We start from the raw sequence: 23889 nt of genomic DNA on the forward strand, positions 1-23889 counted from the left end.
CGGCTCTAAAGCCAGGGCAGCGGGGGGGAAAAAAGGTCCGGTGCTGCGAAAGCGCGCGCAGGACGCGCGCGGTTGCTCGCCGCTGCCCATTGGCTGCCGGGTGCCATCACCTGCCCGCCGGGTGGGTGAGCCGCGAGGAGATGAGCGCACAGTCCTGAAGGGGCAGAGTCCAGGCAGCAGGGCGAGGAAAGAGCAGCAGCAGCAGCAGGTGGTGGCGGCGGCGGCGGTTCTGCATCTCCCCCCCTCGCCCTCTCTGTGGCTGCGTGCAGGCGCGCGGGAAAATGCCTCTGGGGCTGAGGGGCAAGAAGAAAGGCAAGTCCAGGGAGACGTCCACGCTGGTGGAGGGCGAAGCCCCCCTGGCGCGGGGCAGGGGCGACGGGGGCGACGACGACGACGCCAGCGGCGGCAGCGCCGTCGGTGGGGCTGGCGTCGGAGGAGGCGCCGCCGCCTCGTCCTCCTCCTCCTCGGCGCGCCAGGGCCCCATCCGGCTGGTGTTCCACACGCAGCTGGCGCACGGCAGCCCCACGGGGCGCGTGGAGGGCTTCGCCAGCGTCAGGGAGCTTTACGCCAAGATAGCCGAGGCGTTCCACATCGCCCCCAGCGAGGTACGTGCCCAGAGGGGACTGGGCGGTATCCCCCCCCGCCTCCCTCGTGAACGGAAGCCCCCCGCTACGGGGGATTTGTTCCAAATCTGGCGCCCCCCTTCGGCAGGGGGACAAAAGCCCCAAAGCCGACTGGTCGGTCTCTCTTTCTCGGGGCACCGGCTCTTTGGTTTGGCTCGGCTGTTCACCTCCGACGCTCTTCCATCACCCCGAGCGTCGTTCATGGCTCAATGTTTGGGCGAAATGTTGGGCTTGGTTGCCAATTCTCGCGCGGTAAGAATCAGCATCAAGGGGGTGGTGGGTTAGTCCATAGACAGAGCTTTTGGGTGGGTGGTGCTTTTTTTTTTTTTTAAGGGTCTTAGCAAGGAAGTGTTTCTGGAAATTGAGATAATGGAGGGTGGATGGATGCCTTGCTGCCTATAAGAGTAGGCTGTAGTTAAAACGCACTCCTCACATGCTCAGAGGCCCTCTTCCCCACCAATACTTCAGGAGTTTCTAGGCCACACTTTTCTTCCCCTTTTTCTGCTGACTCCTGAAACAACAAAAAAGTGTCCAGAATTGCCTTTGTGGGCATTTCATCTGCTCTTAATTCTGGGCCAACCATGTATTTCAAAGCTCCTTAAGGTATTTTTTGGCAAGAGGGACTGAGTTAACTGAGTGTGGATCAGCCGATGGTGCTGATCTCTCCTGGTTCAAACAACAGTGAAACATTGATTGATTGATTGATTGATTGATATATGATGCCAGGAGATACATAGGGCCAAGCACTGAAGAGCACAGAAAAACACACTCCCCCTATACTCTGAGGCATCTTATTAAAAAGATGCCTCAGAGTATAGGGGGAGTGTGTTTTTCTGTGCTCTTCAGTGCTTGGCCCTATATATCTCCTGGCATCATATATGTAACACCTTGGCTTACATGATGAAAGAAAGTTGAGGAAACTGCTCCTGCCACCACAATGCATCCATATGATAGCTGAAGTGCAGCTCAGGCCGTTATTAGGAGTCAACACAGAAATCATATCCCCAAGACCATTGCACAAACCCACTGCAACTGTCTGAGCTATCCTAGACTTGTTTACGGAGAAGTTTTTTCTGAGTTCAATGAGACTATCCTGAGGAATATCTGTTTAGGATTGCAGCCTGTATCTCTATTTTTCTGACATGCGGTGGAGCTTTAAGATAGGGGTGAAGAATCCACAAACCTCTAGATCCAGGGGTAGCCAACATGGTGCCCTATGGATGTTTTTGGACTACAACTTCATTCAACCCCAGCTGGCCTGGCCACAATAGCCAGTGATGATGGGGGCTGTAGTCCAGCTGCACCACATTGGCGACGTCAGCTCTAGATCTCGTTGGACTCCCATTGACCCTGACCTTTGGCCATGCTGGCTAGAGCAGACGGGTGTTGGAGCCCAGTGGCATCAGGAACATCTCTGTTTCTCTACTCTTGCAGTAAGGCAATGAGGAGTGTGGAAAGGTGCATTCTATACTTCTACATGTGAGTCGGGTGTCACTTTTCTGCTTCAATCACCTTGTTTTTTTAAAAAATGTTTAATTTTGGAGGAAGGAGATCATGAAAGTGGTAAAAGTGTGGATTTTCTCGCACCCTTTTAGTATAAGCACATGGTGATGTGAGGATTCTGATTCGAACTGGAAGTCAGTACAGAACTGTAGATTGTAACTGCGTATTCATTAAAAGCACAATATATGGGCGCAATGTTATGCTTGTGTCATGAGACTTCATAGCTTTTAAGGGCAAAGTCTTGATCCACTGAACAGTTTGGCTGTCGTTTGCAGTCATTATGGTACCTAAAGCAGAAAAATGTTATTGCCCTGAAAGTAATAATAATTTTAAAAAACTGTAAGAAACTATATAATCAATAATTTGTCCTTTAATGGCACCTGAAGACCTGCCACTTGAGACAGATTGTCTCACTGTGCCTAATGGCTAGGCAGGGGCTCTGCAGCTATTGTTCTGAAGAGAATGCATTTAAATCGTTTGATGGCATCTATCAAACCTCTTAGGTTGGTCAGGTTCCATTGTGGTTTGTATAATTGCTTCTGTAAAGGTTGCTAACCTTAAACCAAAGGCAACATTTTTATTCATTATCCAAGTTGTAATTGTCCTATATGTGTAGCTTTGAGCACCGAAAAAGAAGCAAGCCTGAACACATGTAATTATACTCCTGGCTACATGGATCATTTTACCTTGGCATTGCAGCTTGTCACAATAGTATCTCTTCTTTATTATCATGAAGAACAATAAGGTCTTTGAAAGACAGTGAAGTTTTCCCCAGTGACGAAGAACTGCCAAAGTTATTTCACACCAGACATGGTCCTCAGACTGGCACACTATCATACTAGCAGCTTGCAGTACATAGAAATGGGGCAACTCTTATTCTTTTTATTCCTGTGCAAATAAATCCTGTAACTAGGAGTTGCTTGGAGTTCTGTACCTGGTCATCCATTACTTAGTTTATCTTGAAGTATGATGGTTTTTACCTCTGGCCTTGTTTAAAATTGATGCACTCTATTTAACATGCCTTATGCAAATCAGGGAAAATATGCTAGTGATATGCACTATTGCTTGGGAGTAGGTCATTTTATAAAAAACCTGGAAATGGCAGTAGCTTGTTTGCTTCTTGCATCAGTGCAGTAAACTTTGTTCAGAGGATCATGAGAGAGCTGGCTATATGATACATAAAATAAAATAAAATTGTACATAAGCATTGTAAACTGTTGTAAACTGTCGTGAGATCTTTGAATGAATGAAGGTATGGGAATTTAATAAACAGAAAGTCTTCTTGAAGTAAGTGCAAAATATACAAATCATTCCATCAGAATGCTGCATGAGACTTGGACATACAATCTCTGTTTACCATCTTTCTTCTAAAATTTGGAACATGCATGGAAGAATTCTAATTCCTAAGTTGGTTTTTGCAAACTATGTGAAGGAAATGTTTAGACTATTTGGCTTTCATCTACTAGGAACTGTGAATTATAATGAAGCAGAATTTGTAACAAATGGTATACAGATGAAATGTCGTATTGTAACATCAATCATAAATTTTTTTCTGCATTGTGTCCAATTGTCATTGTCAATGATTGCAACATGGGCTCAAGTATTAGTTCTGTGTTTATGGAACTTCTGAATGGTGCTGACAGCTCAATTTCCAGTAAAATAAACACATTCCTCCTTTTTGAGCATGGAGGATTACAGCAAGCTACATGGTTTAATTAACATAACTCCTTTTAGTAGCTCAGATTTCAAAAAGATTTCTTCTTAGTGTGCTTTGCATCCATTATATCTATGGCGGTTCTGTGCAGTTTTCTTGCACACTTTATTACTGTATTTTTGTTTCTAGGCAAAGTACAAATTACTTGATTGCTTCTTGCTGTAGCTCAGAGGGAGTTGACTTTGAGGGGATCTCTCCATTTGCTAGCATGTCACTACGCTTTATAAAGGTGAGAGTGGACATATTGTGGAAAACAATCTACCTAGTTACTCAGTTCCATTAGATAATTAAGTAGTATTGTTTCCATTCCTCTACACACCAGTCTGTGCCGTCTCCATTTCTTGTTGAACTTATGCCTGTTTCATCTCCCTCTACTGATTATCTGTCTATATTTTATGAAATTTATTTCTGAATTTATATCAGAAAAGGATTGTGCAACCTGCATTTCATCCTGTGTCCAGTTCAATCAGCACTTAGCATCTGGGTTTTTTTAAGGGCTGAAAGTTATGTACTGCATTGCTAACATTAACACAAAAAGTATAAAAGCAAAGCCCCTTTTTGTGTCAGCAGTGAGTGCTAAATTCTACTATACATTGTGGCAACATGTAACTTGAATGTATTTGGATATAACTGAAAACAAAGGTGCATTTAAGACTCACACAGGAAACATTCTACTTCAAGTAATGGATGTAGAATTCTCTTGCTCTAGGAATAGTTATTTCAGTGCTGGTTACTGTAAATTATTGAACAGTGAGTTAAACTTGTTGGTGAAGTGAAACTCCAATACAGCTAAAAATAAATCCAGGGCTTTCTTGATGTTATGTCATTCCTTGTGTGGATTTCCCATTGAATCAGTTGTTTTTAAGGACTGTAGATTTATCACTGTATTACTATGCAATTTGTTCTACTAGTCTATCCCTTGCTGTTTCACCCCGATTGGACCTTTTTCCAAACTAGTATCCTCCTTTGGGAGGCTGCACTAGGGATAGCAGCAAAGGGAGGAAACAGTGTTGAGTCAGCAAAAATTCTTTTTTGAGGCATGTGTGTGCTCCACTTCCACAACCTTTTCATAAAGCCTGAAAGGAGGGCATAGACGAAACCAGAGGAAGTGGAGTTTGTTTGCTTTCTATTAAGAGAAGTATGAGCCAAGTTCCCCCAAACCTTTGCTAGAATATGAACACTTAAGCTCTGGAATTTCAGCAACAGCGTTATTATTTTTTTAAAACCAAAAACAAACAAACTGAGTTTGATATGAAATGAAAAAGAACACTCGGTAAATGTTACAAAATGCTGTAGTATTAAAATGTCTCCTTGTTGGGAGCATATAACACCAGTAGTAGCTCAACTCCACTGGCTACCTAATTGCTTCCAAATTCGTCAGTGTTGACGAACTTGGAAGCAAAGAAGTGAGTGCCTTTTACAGACCTGAATGGCATGGGTTTGGTAGCCTTCTAGAAAAATCTTCTCCCATACATTCCCCCTGCCTGCCCCCCTGTTCCCTGAGGTCTGGGGTAGAGACTCTATTTCCTGCAAAATATTGTTGCATGCCACCTCAGTCTCTGAGCGGTGCAAAATTCCAGGGGTGACAGGCACTTACCCAGGGTTCATTGTTCCCTTTGGATTGAGGTACAGTGCTGACTGCGGTATCTTTATGATATGTGGTTTGTTTACAAATACATACAATCTGAGCCTACAGTGGAGGGGCTTTAACACCCCAAGAAGGTGTTTTATTATATCGGGTTCATTTAGCGCTTTGTTTTTGTACAAATATTCTTTTACAATATTTCACATTTTTTTTGTATTGCTGTTGAAACATGTAAGTCACCTTGAGAGATTTCTATTAAGAAAAGTGATCTATATAGATTATAAATAAATAAAATGTTCATGTTACTATTTTACATTTTTCTCTTGTGCTTTTTTTGCCATGTTTATTTGAAACTTGAGTTACTCCTTTAAGAGTTCAGGGGGTGGAAACATTTTGTTCTGCCATTACTCTCTTGTATCAATCAATCAATCAATCAATCAATCTTCAATATTACAATCACAGATCAGGCGTAAATTACAGTCAAACAAATGCAGTTAACAGTTCAGAGGCCAGCAAAAGGCTGTTAGGAATTAACAGCACCTCAAGGTACTAAGAAATGGGCGTGCTTTGTTGCACGTTCACAGTCACTTTTGGAATGGATTGCTGAGTGCTAGTATGGTTGGTAAAAAGATTTAACCACCAATTTCCTAACAATGCATGCTGATGCACAGAATTTTGTCACTTTGTCTTATAAAAATGAATTCTCGCTAGAAAAATGCAGAGTGTAATAAATACTCAAAATTCTAGTTTGGCTGACATTTCTTCCCCAACGGAGGTGGAATAAAATTGGTTCATGAAGAGGCGGCAGTCTGTTTGTGCTGCCCAGTTGCAGTTCTAAATTGAGTTAGATCATCTCATGTTTCTAAATATCACATTTCTTTTCTGCTGCCAGTTGTATCTAGTCAAAGGTGTGAAACCAGTTATGAGATTATAGCTGTATGTTGACAAGGTCGAAGTAACAAGAATATTTTTTTTAAAATGGCAAATGCCCTTGATTATTTTTTTTTAAAAGAAAAACAACAGGAATGCAGTGATTTTGTTAATGCGAATCACAAGGGCTAGCAATGCTAATATCTGAGGAGCTTGGAAATTGCTATATGGAGGCACTACAATTATTTCCTGAATGTTTTATCAGGGCTGAACCATATTTTTAGTACCGCTTCAGAGTGTTAATTAGCTGAAAGTTTTAGTTGATCTGCAGACTGATTGCAAGTTAAAATTTGTTGAGAATGAAAAAGCACTTTCTAGATGCAAGTCACCTAGAAATAATGGGTCTTTTCTCATTGGCAAACCTAGCAAAAACAAGGGTTATGAGGGCTTTTCTTTTCTGTTTGTATCTAAAGCTAGTGGAAATTTTGTATTTCAATACAAATTCATAATGGGATAATTAAAAAACCCCACAGGAAACTCAAACTGAAAATGTTTATTCGAATATTGAATTAACCATTTCTTAATCTTCCACAGTGATTATGGATTTTGAAATTGTTCATGTTTGAAGGCTCTGCTGTATTAATGTGACAGGTATATTAGAGAAACCCAAATTAATGAAATGTAAAATAGCAAAGATGGCATTTCCTTCTAACAACTCATGGTAACTTTTGTTTATTGAATTGCAATTTTGTGCACTTAGGATAAATTTAAGTGTTCTCTCCCCCCGCCCCCAGTTATTCTCAAAGTCACCTATACTAAACTTTTGGTAATATGCAAATTCCTTTTATCTTGAATTGTTTGGGAGACATTCAGATAAACAAATGTATCCTGAACTTGCCTCTTGTTATAGGGTTCATTATTATTGCAACTTGTTAGCTCACCTGGGTTGCTGGGTAGACAGTGCCATATCTTCCCAGGCTCTGTAAAAGCGAAATACTTTGAATCGGTTAAGGCTGCAATCCTATACACATTTATTTATACCTTTTATATGCTACCCAACAACAAAAATCTTTTTTAACCTGGGAGTAAACCCTATTGAACTCAATGGGACTTACTTCTGAGTAGAAATGTATAATCAGGACTACTACTTGCACTTAAGGGGGGGGGGGGGCAAAACCATTAGCTGATCTGATGGTTACTATTGAGCCCAGGCTGTACTTGGCTGTGAAACAGCACACAGCATGCATGTAACCAAACTGTAACAGAGTGTAGGTTGTACAGTGCAGTTGTGCTTTGGCATACAGCTGATGTCAGGCTTGCCTGAACATTTGTGTGGGGAAAACCAGCCTGTGCAAAACTTTATTCTTATTTAGATGAATTTTAATATTACTGGTTTCTGGCATTAGGGAAAAAGGAAGTCTCAAGAAAGACCCAGCATTTATGATTTGCTCCAGGAAGTACAAAGTTCAATGCCGGTGAATTGCCCTAGTTGAAGGATTACTTCCATGGCCAGTAACAACTTGTTTTTAAGTTGAACAAATTCATGCAATGTAGCATAACTTTTTAGCAACATCTAAATACATCTCTATTGTGTTCCTTTTTTCTTCTTCTACTCAGATCCTAATGCTTATGCCCCTCTTATAGATCCACATCTTAGGATACCTAAGGAAACACTTCTTTTGCAAAACTCTAAACACCATGTTCCTTCAGTCTTAAATTCTTGAGTTTTTATGTTAGTGTTGCACATCACCCCCATCTCCAAGTGTTACAAGATTCCAGGGATTTCCAGGCGGCTTACAAAGGGTTTCGTAGAAGCTTGGATAAAGAGGGGATGATAAGTGCTGAAACAGGGTAGGCCAGACACAGTTTCCTTCACTCTTTTCTACCCCTCTGTCTCCGTAACTTTCACTTTTGAGCACCTTCATGCCAGCTTCTACAAACCGACTCATCTAACTGCAGTTATTAGGCTCCTACCAACCTTCTCAAGCATTGGTTATCTTCCCGCAAGACCCATCTTGTAGTACTTAGTGGAATGTTACTTTCCCATGGGATATTTTATGTTTACTTCATACGGCAAATATTTATGTAATGTAATTATTGCAGAGACTTCAGGAGATCATTGTGTGTAAAAGCCACAGCTGCATAATTTCAAGGTTCTGCTTCTATGGAATATGTCCTACAGTAATCCATAGGTGACACAGGCTTTCTCCATGGAAAAGCCTCTGGGATCAACCTACACATAGACAAAGGCACCACATGCTTCAGACTACAGGAGCACTTTGAAGAGTGTAGAAGCTTTCACAGGGTACAGCAGCTTGTACCACCTGCATTCATGGGTCAGTTTTTTTGGCCATCATATGATGTTAGTCATGGGTGTATGCCAGGTGTCTCAGATAAAATGCATTTGTTTCCTCTTTTTTTTCTTATAGATTATGTTTTGTACTTTGAACACACACAAAATTGATATGGACAAGCTCTTAGGAGTGCAGATTGGTCTCGAAGACTTTATATTTGCTCATGTAAAAGGAGTCAAAAAGGAAGTGGAGGTTTTCAAATCAGAGGAGTCACTTGGGCTTACCATTACTGACAATGGAAACGGATGCGCCTTCATAAAGGTAAGAATAATGCCATGAGTTGTGAGGGATCCGAGCAGAAATGGAGTTGCAAATTGTTACAAATACTTCTTTGTGTTAGCAAGAATGGTGTAGTGTTGGCACTATGGAAGTAAGTTAGCAAACATCCAAAAGCAATAATTTGAATGGGGGTGTTGAAGAATTATACTCAATGGATGTTCCCACTTGGAGAGAGGTCTTTTTCACTGATTTCTTCTTTCCCCTTCAGCCCTCAGAAAAGCTTTTTCAGACACCTCTCCTCTCAAACTTCCACTGGGCTTCAGTTCCTTTCACAAACCAAAGGAACCCTTCTGTTCATGGAAGGACAGTTTTGGATGCAACTCGTTGTTAGAATACACGTAACTTAAACAGAGTCAGCAACATTTTATTGACTATTATACGGTTATTGGTAGTGGTAGGCATGAAGCAGTATGCTGGCTTGTTTAGGGACATGTCATTAGCATACATGTGTACTGGTCAAGAGATGTGTTTTCCAAACTCAGTGCAAAAGTAGATCTGATAGTAGGAGAGCCATTACAGGCAACAACTGATTGATGCACATTCAACTGGTGCACGCACACGTGCACACCGCTGAACCCAGGCGTGACCCCCAAAGTCACTAAAAGGGTGGAATGGGTGCGAGGTAGAACAGAACATTTACACGGACCCTGCTGACATGCACAGATGTCCGGAGCATAACCCCCACGCAAAATGACAATTGCCTGTATTAGATTTTCCAACTAAAATGTAAAAAGCCACAGGGAGGAAAAACTGGGTCGGGGCAACCCTGACATTAAAAAACAATATAAAAACCACCTGGCCAATTTATAGAGATTTAGCAGAACACATACAGTATATTTTAGTCTGCTATGGGTTGGTATGCCCTGTGCTTTCCGAATGGAAGTGTCTCATTCATGGAGGAACTGAGGTCCAGCAGTAGACCAGGTATAGGCAAACTCAGCCCTCCAGATGTTTTGGGACTACAACTCCCATGATCCCTAGCTAACAGGACCAGTGGTTGGGGTGATGGGGATTGTAGTCCCAAAGCATCTGGAGGGCTGAGTTTGCCTATGCCTGCAGTAGAGGCTGCCTCTGAAGAAAGGAGGGGGGCAGTGATTTTTGCCAATTCTTCCTTCTGCCTGCAGCCTGTTATGTCACCCCCATGCTGTTCCAGAGGGTCCCACAATCCTCTCTAGCAGCTTTTTTTTGGGGGGGGGACTGCAGGGGGAAGGTGGAACTGGTGGAAATTATATTTGCCCCCTTTCCACAGCAGAGTGCCCTTGTTGATGGAGTTTCGCCCATGGGTTTGTCTGGATGCAGCATTATAAGTGTATTTAATCATCCTAATGATCTAATATCTTACTGGGAGTGATAATCACTTTGTTCCCAGAAACTGCTGGGTGACCAGAAATGTATTATCCCTAAGAATTAAGTCGCACAATATTATAACTCAGCAGTATCATGTACATTTTATGAACATGTACATGGAGTCTGAGTTCTTGATTGCACAGCATACTTGCCTTCCTTAAGTATTGATTTTGATAAGTATGAAATGTTATTTGTTGCATGTCTAGCCTGAGTTGCATTGTCTGCACTGAAGGTACAGTATCTAGCAATCTGCCTGTGCAAGCACTGTTCCATGCTTACCAATTATTTATTTTTGTTAACAAATTTTATATGAAACTTTATTGTAAAAAAAGGCAAAAAACTAACCTATTTCAAAAGTGGTAGGGTTATAAGCAGCAAATCAATTCAATCGAACAATAAGATTTTAAATTATATTGGGTATCCTAGTTTGGGTAACTGGGCTCTTTGTATCCTTTTACAGTGCTTCCTTGTTTACTCCCTCTAGCTCAAAAGGTGAGCTTTGTGGTTTGTATTTTGTGTGTGTCATACTATGCACATCATAGCCCTTTTGGCCCAGGCTGTTTGTTTACTGCATTCATCGCAACTAACAATAATGCCTTTTTATCCAACAGAGAATTAAAGCAGGCAGTCTTATTGACCAAATAAAACTGGTATGTGTTGGTGATCACATAGAATCTATAAATGGAAAAAGCGTAGTGGGCTATCGCCATTATGAAGTTGCTAAGAATTTAAAGGACTTGGAGAAGGGTCAGACATTTACGCTAAAATTGATAGAGCCTATGAAATCATTTGGTGAGTGACATGTATCCGCCATAAATTATACCTGTAGTTTCCTTTTGTATTTGATTCCAAATTGGGTAAAACTTGGCCTGTTTGATTAGTCAGAGGAAGCTTAAGCAATTAGAAGGGTGAGACATAAAACGAACATTGTCTTATTAAGCTAATTGCAGCCACCAGTCATATATGATGCTCCGCTTGGGGTTCCATAAACTTGCTTTTATCTTTGTGTGTGGGATCGTAACAGGGGAAGCCTAAATGCAGGTTGCGGGGGGTGGTGGTATTTTTTGGCATTAAGTCTCCCACCAGAATCACACACCCCCTGCCTTAGTTAGGCATGAAAGAAGCCTTCTGCTGTTTCAGGTGTAATTCAGCAGGGAAACAGACTGAGCATGGGACCTAGACCTTTGTGTTTGTGTTCTGGGTGCTGTGTAGCAGGCTCAAGCTATGGGGATGTAAGCAAGAAGGCTGGACACTGAACTGCTGGTGAACTGGGATGAGTTGAAATCAATGGCTTTATTACTAGATCTTGTAGGGAAACAGTCCTTTTAAAATAGTATTTTGATATTCTAATTACTGATTCTATGATTCTTACAGATAACTATTTTAAAATCCGCTTTTACTATGTTTTAACTTTTCAAAACCTGCAGTAGATGCTACATTTATTCTTGCTTTAAGATGGTTCCGATGCCTTGATTTTCACCCCATGCCCAATTGCCTTCCCATACTGCCTGGTACAGTAGTCTGCTGGGTCAGTAAGGAAGTTCACAGAGGATAAAGGGCTGTTTGGGTAGAAGCAGCCAGGAAAATGAAATACTTCCACTTGGTGGCAGCAGCAAAAGACCACAGGAGGGAGCTAAGATAGTAGGTTGGCTCATCTCTTCTTTCCCTCTCACAGTGCAGTCTGTGCTGTCACAATGACAGTAATTATTGGGTAGGTTAATGCAGAAGAAGCTAGTCCTTCAGATGCCATGGATCCAGACTGTTTAGGACTTTATAGGGCAAAAGCAGCACTTTGTCCTTATGTAGAAACCAGCTGCAACTACAATATAGCACATTTGTACTGATAATGGTTCGAACACAAGATTCATTTGTCTGAAAGTGTGATGTCAAACAAAGCATGGTGGACCCTGTGCTGATCCTGATTTCATTTTTTTAAAAATCAATTCAATCAGCTGATGTGGCTACATTCTTCAGATAGATGACCAAACAAATCCTAGGGTCTCTGAATGATCTGAGGCAGTTTTCAGGAGTGATGCCCAGTGATAATATTTTGTTTCTGCTGGCAAGTCATACAGTATTACAGCCTTTGGAAGACAGACAGTGATAAGTAATTTCTGAAACTTGATTTTGTAAAAGAAAAGAGGGGTAGGGAATAGAGAGAGGTCCAGACTTTTTTTTTTTTGAAGGGGAAAAGCCTTCTCTCCTTTTTAAAATACATTTTTAAAAACATTTAAAATTTTATTTTTATTTGCTTAAATACGTTAGAAACCTGTCTGAGTGGGACAGGGTGGGATAACAATGCAAATATTGTTTTTAGCCCTGTAACACTGTTGTGGGCGACTTTTGGATGGCTGAAACATCATCGTCATTATTAATATGCCTGCCCTTCAAGGCTGATTACAACAATTAAAACACAATGTGAAAAACAGTTTAACACAACTTAGAATCATAAAACATAAGGTGGGCCCTCAAAATATGTATTCCAGGTTCCAAAAGGTAGGGCAAAGAGTTGTAAAGGAGGTAAACATATATTGCAGTTGTTCTTGGCAGGTTTATTCTGTGTCTGCCCTTCAGTCCACAGGTATGTAGTCCATTTGAGTTATGAGGAATTTCGTTCCTTACTTTTAATGGGATGTAGTGTTGCCCTCTCACCTTAGAGAAGGTAATACAGAGCATTTGATTGCAGAGCACTTGCCTACCTCATTTTATTATTAGCTGCCCTAGTATAATTCCAGAAAATTCCCAATTTTAGTGGTATCTCAGGTGATTGAACTTGGGGCTAGTGGAAGGTAAGGAAAGGTATAAAATAATCAGCAGAGCTGTTGTGCATCCTAGTGGACACTTGGTGTCAGAATGCATACATTTAAAAAGAGGCATTTAAAAACTGGTAATGCTGGTAATGTCTGCAATAGCATTGCAAGAACATATTTATTTCACAAAAATTATCTGCTGCTTCATTGTAATAAAACCTCAAAGCGTTTGCAGAAAGAATAAAACAATAAAATTATCTGTACAAAACAGTTACAAACAACGGCTCAAAATAATAATAAAGACAATCAATAATAAACTAAAAGCAAAGTTAAAGCACATGTCAACATTCTATAAGGCTTGCCAAAACACACGAAATATTTCTGAAAAATAATTTACATAATGTTTTGAAAGTATTTTGCAGATAAACACTCAGTAGCTTAGAGTAAGGCTCTAGGCAGCACTAAACTGTTAGTAAAGAAACTTTTTCTAAAAACAACAAGCTGTCATTGCTGGATCTTGTCTATTTACTAAGTTTTTCCAGCTTTTGCTGTATGGATAGTTAGTGTTCCTGCCAGAGCTCCTAAGAAAGTGTTGTTTGAAACATTGACTTTCCCCAGCAGTTTAACAGCCCTGCAGAATTCAGTTTAGATGTTTGTGTTGATTGATTGCCAATCTCCATCACATTGCAGAATGCGACCCTAATTTTGACTTGCCATTTTATAATCTAAAAGAACAACTATTATTTTTGGATCGCAATCCCAAATTGCCTAATTAATATGTCTGCTTCAGAAATGATTGAACCACGGTCGAAAGGTGGAGGTTTTGCAGAGGGAAAAATCTCCCGTGGGAGAGAGACTCTTCGACTGAGATCCAAAGGCCCTGCAACAGTGGAAGAAATGGTGAGCTCCAACATCAAAACTTAAGTAGCCACAGTTGAACAGATTATAACAATAACAAAACACTGGGGTTTCTGTTTTCCTTCTTAAACGTTACATAAGGGAAAATCCTAGGAATTTAAATGAGGGTTACTTCCAGCCAAGACCCAATTGTGGCATTCCTTCATTAGTACAACAAATGCAGGTTCTCCTCCTTTTCTTCTTTTATTGGAAAGTGCTGTTGATTAAAGAACCACCCTGATTGTGAGGTATTGTTTTTTGAAAGCAGGTTATATACCTTTCAGCTGTCCCAATTTTTCTGATTTGTGTTAGACTACAGCTGCACAAACTACCAAAAGTCTACCTTAGTTTAATTGAAACATCTTTCTGAGACAATCCTACTCCTGCCCCACCCCAGACAAATTCCCCTCCTTCCTTACTTGCCTCTAATCGGTGGTGCTGGGATGAGCTAGAGAGGTGAGCACTGAGAACAGGGAAGTTTTTCTTCCTTCTCCCCCACTCTCTGTCACCCGGGTATCTGGGCAACTGCATGTTACAATAATCCAGGGGACCATAGCGGATGTAGTTCTCCTGCTTCTGCAGAAGAAGGGGGAGGGAAGGGGTCGGAAAACCCCTCCTCTGGTCTGATCACTGCTTCTCACCTTTGTGTCTTTGTTTTGTCAAAGCCTTCAGATGTTGAAGAAAAAGCTACTAAGAAGGTTGATGATCTTCTTGAAATGTACATGGGAATAAGAGACCTCGAACTAGGTAAGGGTGTTTATGGAACAGCGAGTAAAGTAGTATCCCTTGCACAAGCCTACACAAACTTACACGGGACTAAGCCCAGTGAGCTCAGTGGGGCTTAACTTCCGATGCGACATGTATGAGATTGCGCTGAAAGATTCATTTCTAGTTCAGCTGGAGAGCTGCCAAATCTGAGTCTGAGCGTCTTCTGTAAGTGTTGTAAAACGTCTCTCCTGCATCCTACATTTTGTTTGCAGTTTTCAAAGTGTGAGGAGTTCTAATATGGGTCCAGATTTCCGGTTCATTTACATTTTGCATTGCATTGTAACAAGCAGTTTAACATATTAGCCATATTCAGGCATTTGGAATGCAGCCGGGTAGCAGAGGCTTCACCCTCCCATCCTCGCCAACGTTGTCCTCTGTGTTTTCTGAAGCTACTCTGTGTTTTCCGAAGCTACTCTATGAAGTGGGGAATCCTCCTCAGCATGTGGAGGCTCCGATGCGTTTTGGAACTCCGATTTTCCAGATGTATGCCTCCCCTGTGTACAGAGGATGGCTTCCTCGATGCAAGCAGTCGCCCTGGAAAATGGGAAGGGCGATAGCGAACAAGACGAGAGGTTGATGCTTGTGTGCAAACTCTGCTCCTCACACGCTGCTGTAAGCCATATTCAGAATGACCTGGATATAGAGCTATTATGTTCCCAGAGCCACTGCCGTGGTAGGCTAGGAATCCAATTAATTGACCACATTAACATATGACTCTCCAGTCTCTCTGCTCGCAGCAGTTTCCAACATAACACCAGAACCATTGTAAGCTCTTGAAGATAAGCTGTCCAAAACATATAAATGACTGCTTTCATGCACAGATCCCATTGCAAAAGAGATGCGTGGTGTTGAAACGTGTGTGCTGCATTAGATCTCACATATATATCTTTAACGGATGATGATGATAATTTATTATTATTATTATTATTATTATTATTTATATGTCACCCATCTGACTGGTGGCTGGCGTGGTTAACTTTTGAAAACACAAATCTCCTATTTGGGACTTGATCACACTGAACACAATTATATATATGCCTGCTCAGAAGTAAATCCTGCTGAGCTCAACTGGGCATTCTCTGAGGTAAACGGATAGAGGATTGCAGACTGAATGTGTATTCCATCTCTCCCAAACAATGAATTGGTGCTGCTGGAGCTTAAAGGTAAAGGTAAAGGACCCCTGACAGTTAAGTCTAGTCGTGGACGACTCTGGGGTTGCGGCTCTCATCTTGCTTTACTGGCTGAGGGAGCTGACGTTTGTCTGCAGACAGTTTTTCTGGGTCATGTGGCCAGCATGACTAAGCTGCTTCTGGCGAAGCCAGAGCAGCACACAGAAATGCCGCTGGGACCGAGCAACAGGAGCTAACCCCGTCGTGGGGATTCGAACCGCCAACCTTCTGATTGGCAAGCCCTAGGCTCAGTGGTTTAGACCACAGCGCCACCTGCTGTACTGATAATGTAGATGATGAATATATGCAATCATATCTAAAAAATTTTTTGGGGGGATGCATTGCATATTCCACACACTGTTCCACATGCATTGGATCAGGGCCAAGGTTTCAAAACGGGGTTGTTGCTTTTTGTCGCAATCAAAGCATACACCGGTTGTCAATGTATATTGTGTGTGGAGCCGCTGTATCATCTCTGCGTATCTGAGAGTGCAAAGTAAGGCAACGAAATGAGCACATCTTGTTGTGTCTAATGGTTCTTATGTCAGTGTTCTGTTTATATATAACAATTAGCTATCACAAATCTGTTAAATGACATGATGCCAGTTAATTTCATACCATGGTGGCATCCAGTGGTGATTGACAGAAGAGACACTCTCAGTGGAACTGGGATGGATGGTTTTTTTGCCAATTCCTCTTTTCCCCTTCACCACCAAACCTGTTTTTGAGGACCCCTCCCAACCCTCTAGAGCATATTTAGATGTGGGGGGCAGAGGGCACTACCATGGGGAGTGCCAAAAATGGACTACCTCCCCCTTCCGCTGATGAATTTCCCCCCCGTTAGCAGGATTCCTTTCACTGTTGGATACAAGCCCATGACGGCAGATATGATCAATCACTCAGCGAAATGAAAAGTGAAAAGTGGATTCGTTCCAATAACACCGATTACTGTTCAGTTAGGAATTTCATTTGTATTCCTCATGCTAAATTAGCCTAATCGCTAGGACTGTGAAATGCACTCAATAGGGAAAAGATTAACGCTTCCCCATCCCCACTGTGCTCATTTCAGAAAAGGAGTTTACTCTTAGGTAACATAGGCTTTCAATGTCCACTAAATGATGATCCCTGCAAAGTCATTTGAGGCATAGAAGTTTACAATATAGCTGAATGAGAACTCTTTGCTATTTGAGTGACATGCAGATCAATTACAAATTTAAAAATGCACATATTTTTTGATATTACACTAGATACTCAGCGGCTGCAAATGTTTAAAACATGTGGCATCTTCTTTTGAACTGTGAACCCACTGGCTCAACCAGCCGGGATCTAAAGGTGACATGTGTACCTTTCTGAAAATGGACCTTAACACTGTAATTAATTAAAAAAGTTTTTAGTAAAAGGTGCCTGTTTGGGGCACGTTTTGCATGTAACTTCCTTGCAACTACTCTAGGCACACTTTGCTTGGAAGTAAATCCCACTGAAACCCATGGGATTATAGTTAAAGTACTTAGGACTGTGCTATAAGCAAATGCAACTTAGCTTTTGCGCTTGGGATGTTGAAAAGAATTTCTTGTGAAAAAATGCAGACGGCAACTCTATAACTAGATCAGAAGAACTGGTGATGTTTGACACTGTAATGGTGAATCTGTTGCATGGGTTTGGGCCCACAGATGGAGTGTGTGGTTTTTTTAAAAAAGTATCTTAACTTTATGGAAGGTTTTCTAAGAGGGCCTTGGATCTCTTGAAAGTCTCTCCCTTTGATGTTCACACAGGTAGGTTACTTGTGTGAGCAGAGGTTTTTCCTGAAGAACCAGCTCCTGCTCTCATCAAATGCACCCATGATCCTGTAAATGTGTGTAGAATTGCACTTGAAACATCACAATATTTGTACAGTACTAGAAAATATATATTTTTAAAATATAAAGGTTAACATGTAAAAGCTTATAACATTATACAATATAGCAGTCCTTTGCAGTGAGCACTAGGGGTCAGTACATGATCACTGAATACCAGCAAACTTTTGATGCTATATAAATGTGACTCTCAAAATATAGAAGTGTAACTAGAAAAACCTCTTAAAAACAATTTATTCACTACTAAAAATGTGGTGGTCACTAGAACTGTGGGCTTTTTTGGGTCAAAATCTGAGCTGAACTCTAATGTTTTTGTTCTGACAAACGTAATACAGTATGTTTGACTCAAATGCAATGGTTTCTAAGATTTCTTTCTAATGATACTTCAATACTAGACATATTACCTTAAGCTTTTTAATTCACCGCACAGTTCATTCTCTTGCACACATTGATTTGGATCCAGAGAACCGCAAGCAGAAGAAGAAGAAGAATGTTTTAATGAGGTTTCACCAACTTTTCTGCAAGTGCTCGTGAAAGACCTTTTCTGGTGCAGCTCCAGTCCAGGGTTGGGTTACAGTGCCAGGAGCATAAGGAAGTTACAGGTGTTAGCATATAAACTCCAGTGAGCATTAATAATAAAAAAAGGCTTTAAAAGAGCTAGAGCAGAATTTGTGTAACAGCTTATGCTAATGGAAGAACTTCCCTGCACTTTCCTTACATGTCCTGGTTTCTGGCCAGGAACATTCCCTCTGTTAGTGAAGGGCTGTTTCTGGCCAGAGTGAAAGGGCACCTTTGAATCTAAACTATTTTGTGTGTATGTGTGTCATTTGATGTGTGTCGAATTGTAGAGCTGGAAGGGACCCTGAGGCTTATCTAGCCCAACCCTCTACAATGCAGGATTTTTTTGCCCAATGAGCTATGCCCTTCCTTAAAACACTTTCCAGCCTGATCCTATACAAGTTTACTCTGAGCATTGGCATGGGTATGTAGGAAGTCAGTTACCACATCTTAAGAAAGCATGCCCTTAAGACATGTTTCATGGACTTCCACCAGAACTTGTCCTTCTAAACTATTAGAAACTTGATGAATGTTCTCCCTTAATTTTTTTAAAATTTGCATTTTCCACCAGGTTGCAATTCCCCCCCCCAAGCAGGTCATCTATAAGCAGTGGCGTAGCGTGGGGGGTGCAGGGGGGGCCGGCCGCACCGGGCGCAACATCTGGGGGTTAGGGTTAGGGGGCACAAATCCACAGGTTAGGGGGCACAAATCCACGGGTTAGGGGGCGCAAATCCACGGGTTAGGGGGCGCAAATTACTTGCCTTGCCCGGGGTGCTGACAACCCACGCTACGCCACTGTCTATAAGTAATCACTCTATTTCATATTTGTGTCTCTGAAAAATGCAGTAGGTAACTAACTGCTCCCCCTTTTTTCCTTTTAGCTGCAACGATGGTAGAAGCTGGGAAAGGCAAGAACAACCCAGATGAGTTCGCCATTGCCCTCGATGAAGCTTTAGGAGACTTTGCATTTCCAGATGAGTTCGTCTTTGATGTGTGGGGAGCCATTGGTGACGCGATGCAAGGACGCCTTTAATGAGCATCAGAAAACTTTGTTGGAGCACAGTATCAGCTTGTGCAAAGCATATATCTATAGACATGGCATGGAATACGGAAAGCATCTGAATGTTCAGAAATCTGGATGAAGTAAGCTGTTATTTAATGCCGATACAAATTCCTTTAAAATAAAGTTGAGTTCAAGACTGCACTCATGAAGCTTTAGGCTCATATGAGCGCTTAATCTGAAATACTTTGCAAAGCAGTTTTCTCTGCATATTTACATATATAAATGAATATGGCTAGTGGTTAAAGAAGAGGGCAGGTTGACTATCCCATGAAAATGGAGTGTGTCGGAAGGCATGGTGCCAGTACCTGGTGAACCTGAGCAAAATTTCATTGAAAAACAACAACACCTTGTGTCTATTATTCTTTCCCAATTACTCCAGTGGGTACAATGCTGCATATCCAGCATTTTCTTCCTCAAAACAGTACTTTGAGACTGTGAGGGTAGAGGAAAGGCCATCATTGGTGGAGTGTATGTTTTGCACTTCGTAAGCCCTTGGGACTTAATTGGGATTTTGGGAAAGCTGGGAATGTCTAAGAAACTGACAGCTGCTACCGGTACTGAGATATATGGACTATTAGTCTGACTCAGGATAAGACAACTTCGTATTTATGCTACTGTATAAGCAGGCAGATGAATTCTTTCACCATGTTTTATGGTGGTGTTATTATGGATACGAGTCTCAGAACTTTGGCACTTTCACAAATGATTTTTAAAGCAGTTTTGGCATTTCCCACTTCTGTAAATCAAATGGAAAAAAACAACAACTATGGATGGAATGTACTTCTCGTTTTACAATGCCTTCTAGATTCCCTTTCTGTATCAATGCCATTCGAAGTGACACATCCCAAATTAAAGTTCAGTTTTAGTGTCACTTAGGAGAAAGAAATCTTTTTTCCATTTGTTAGTCCTGTGGATGAGTGAGCTCAGATGAATGTATTAGTACAAAATGCTCTGGGAACAGTGCGGAAACCCCCCCCGGCCTTAAATTTGAATCTTTTTTGTTGTTCTTGCGTGTTAGAAAAGTAAAGAAAACCTTATGCTTTTGGGAAGCTTCACAGATGTTTTGAGGCTTTACTAGTGAAGGGTATCAAAGCGAAATATCTAAGCCAGGTGTGGTATGCTCTACCATAGAGTTCCACAAAACAACCTGTTTTGTGCTATGCCCATTTATTTTGGACAAGTCGGATACAGGGGAGGTTCCTAGGAAATGGGTGGGACTGCTCTGTAGGTGATTTTGATTATTCGAGTTGCACTGTTGCATGGAAGATACGTTGGTCGCTTTAAAAAAGCAGAAGTAATTTGTAACTATTTGTTCATGTGATGATGCTGCAATAATGGTGTAAATATCCTTAAGATTAACCTTTGGTTTTTTTAATATAGATGTATATGTAGTTTTTGTAAATCTTGGAATATTGAGGAATTGCTAATGTGCCAATGATTGAAAAAGAAAGAAGATGAGAGAAATGATACAAGATGCTGAGCTTTAATTAGAATGCATCTCTTTGAGTCTACACAAACCTTTGAGCAGCACACATCTCTTGTTCGGCAAAATAAAGGTAAAGGTAAAGGTACCCCTGCCCATACGGGCCAGTCTTGACAGTCTTGACTCTAGGGTTGTGCGCCCATCTCACTCAAGAGGCCGGGGGCCAGCGCTGTCCGGAGACACTTCCGGGTCACGTGGCCAGCGTGACATCGCTGCTCTGGCGAGCCAGAGCCACACACGGAAACGCCGTTTACCTTCCCGCTAGTAAGCGGTCCCTATTTATCTACTCGCACCCGAGAGTGCTTTCGGACTGCTAGGTTGGCAGGCGCTGGGACCGAACAACGGGAGCGCACCCCGCCGCAGGGATTCGAACCGCCGACCTTTCGATCGGCAAGCCCTAGGCGCCGAGGCTTTAACCCACAGCGCCATCCGCGTCCCTGTTTGGCAAAATGAAATATTGCTAATCCTGAGCATATAGAGAAAAGGCTGTTTACTAATAAAGGATGTTTAGTCACATAAGAGATGAATCTTGCAAATAAAACTTTGCTACTAGTGAACAGGCTTCTTGGAATGATGGAAAGAGATTGGAAGTAGAAAACTTCTTCCGCCCCCCACCCCTGAAGCTGTTAAGGTGGTTGTCTTATGTCAGAAGCTTAACCTGTTTTTGACACCGCAGAAATGAAACAGAAGTGTGAAGCCAGTAAACTGAGACTCTGGGTGCTCCCAGAGGGGGGCTTAATATTGCAAATGGGTGTTTGGCAGCAGGTTTAAAATAATAATTATTATTGGATTTCCTTCAAACGGATGAATCCAAATTAACAGAAAAAAAGAGCCGGCATTTGATGCTGGAAAAGTTGTGTGGACACTCCAAAAAAACTTGGATAAATGAACAGCAAATTCCCGTGAAGGCAGAGACTCTAAAAATGAAAATACTGAAATGATTTAAACAAGATGCTTTTTATCACAACAGTGCCTAGAACAGGGAAGGACAACTGATTTAATGTTATACAGAGATTTATCTGTGTGATTTATGCAAGAAATCAAACAATTTGAGGAGGGTCCACAGCATGGAGATGAAGTCCACTTGAATACATTATAAAAACTGTTAAAAATCACTACAAAGCTATAGTCCTATAGATCTGACACAAGGGGAAGGCGAATATGCAATTTAATATGTTTTGCATAAAACATGATTAGAATTAAAGTTGGTAGGACTTCTGCTTATATGGATGAGTCCAGCCAACTTCAATTCCAGCCTCTCCTGCTCCCTCCTCTCTCTCATAATATGCTGAGTTTGTTATGCAGTGCTTCACTTTAAGTTCACATAATTCTGTTAATTACTTTTGTTTCGTGTGTGTTGTGTTCCATAAAGTTGGGCTGTGCTTTTTATTGTTTTCTGCCCTTCAGGTTGAGTTCTAAGCAGTCCAGAAGGATGACTGGAGCCAATAATTAAAATTTGTTTCACAAGCAGTAACTTCATATGAGCCAAATGTCTCACTTGAGCAAAACCGAAAAGAGTTTCAACTTAACTTGTGTAAATGCTGTATCTTTGCAATGTTCTTTTGTATTTGGATGCTAAATAAACAAACCATATTTTCTAAATGACTTCCGAGGTTTGCTTTTTATGATCTGAGGTGTACATTTGTAAGAATCCTAGGTCAGAAAGAGAGATAAATGAGCAGAATTACACGGGGAGTCACCGGCACACAAACCCCCTGCTCTATGACTGAATTTTGAAATAGTTACTGTGCCAGGAATCTACATTGCAGGAATCTAGAGAGGCCAGAGGGCAAAAAATGCTTAAAATGGCAGTAGCAATCAGTTACTAGAGAATACCAAGCCTTATGAATACCAACTTTTCGGACTCTCCTGTTAGGCTTCTAACCATTTGGGAGAACCAGCATTGTGTCTTCAAATGCAGTATGGATTGTGCGAGTCTTACCTACACGACACTTTCACTTGCGACTATGTTTTATGCAGAAGTATATCTTCACCAGAAGTCTACAGTTATAGTGGTCAGGTTGCTGGAGAGGAGCAGGCAGGCATTTTAATTCTGGTGGCATTCTCTGCCACAGAAGTGTACTAAAATTGTAAAAAGCTGCCAGCAACTTTTGGAGTGCCTCTTTCAAAATAGCACCAAACTCACACATGTCCTTTTCACATGCTCCCCTATGAACTCCACCATCCTGCAAGGCAGAAGGTACAACAGGGGAGGACTTATTGTGCCTCAGTGGAGGAGGAAGTCATAGTCAGAGCTCGCTGGCTGCTAGAAACGATGGCTGTCTACTAAACCCACCTAAAATATATAAACTCCACCGTGCTCTGCCCCAGGCCTTTGCCACTTCAAGTATTACTGTGTGAACATATCTGTCAGGCTCCCATCTCAAAACACAGCACCAGTGACTCTTTCTTGCAAGTATTAATTCAGGCTAATAGCATTACAGGCTCAGCAGCAGCCCTACTCCCAATATGTTATTCAAATTGACACCCTTGAAAACGAACAATTTTTGTTGTTGTTCTCTCTCTTTCTGTGGTGTGCTCATTTATATGTTACAGACTATAAAACTTTTTATTTATTTTTGCTTCTCACCCACCTCCCTTTCCCTGGTTTGGAAAAATAGTGTTTATTCATTCTAGTCTGCTGTGGAATTGGATCCCATTGGTTTTTATATAAGCATGAACATGTACATGCATCCTGCGTTCAGTTCCTGCTTTCTGTCTCTCAGTGTTTTCTAATTTACGTCGATCCACATTTCTTTGTTTTAATGTAATCCTTATAAGTCTGAGGTCCTCACAGTTGTTTTTTTATTGCCCTAGACTCTTATTGCCTGTCAGCCGCAGTTTCCTATTGTCAGCAAGTGACATCACTTTATTGGTGCTGTTTGCGTCTTCTGGGTCAAGGAGATGAAGAAAGCAGGATTGTAATCTGACCTTCATTATGTCTGTGGCTCAGAACTTTGAATGCTTCAGCTTTCAAAATGGTGCACTCCAGAGAAGAGGTTACCAGCTTGTCTCTGTCTCTCTTAGGCCATAACAAATAAATTTTAATGCATTGCCAGGATTAGGTCCCTTT

At 41.5% G+C, this 23889-nt stretch overlaps 1 protein-coding gene across 2 annotated transcripts; it reads left to right on the plus strand.

Moving 5' to 3' along the window:
• Positions 1-7: 7 nt before the first annotated feature.
• GIPC2 (GIPC PDZ domain containing family member 2) lies at positions 8-20783 on the plus strand. Of its 2 annotated transcripts, none has more exons than XM_083444732.1 (6): positions 8-605; positions 8725-8910; positions 10887-11067; positions 13816-13925; positions 14588-14669; positions 19152-20783. In XM_083444732.1, the coding sequence occupies exons 1-6, from the start codon at positions 282-284 to the stop codon at positions 19301-19303; spliced, it is 1035 nt and encodes a 344-aa protein (XP_083300858.1). In that variant the 5' UTR covers positions 8-281; the 3' UTR covers positions 19304-20783. The 2 variants fall into 2 exon arrangements, with proteins under 2 accessions (XP_083300858.1, XP_083300859.1); XM_083444733.1 differs by lacking the exon at positions 8-605 and adding an exon at positions 757-875.
• The last annotated feature ends 3106 nt before the right edge of the window (positions 20784-23889 follow it).

This window comes from Podarcis tiliguerta (assembly GCF_965153285.1).
Source record: "Podarcis tiliguerta genome assembly, chromosome: 6".
Taxonomy (NCBI): domain Eukaryota; kingdom Metazoa; phylum Chordata; class Lepidosauria; order Squamata; family Lacertidae; genus Podarcis; species Podarcis tiliguerta.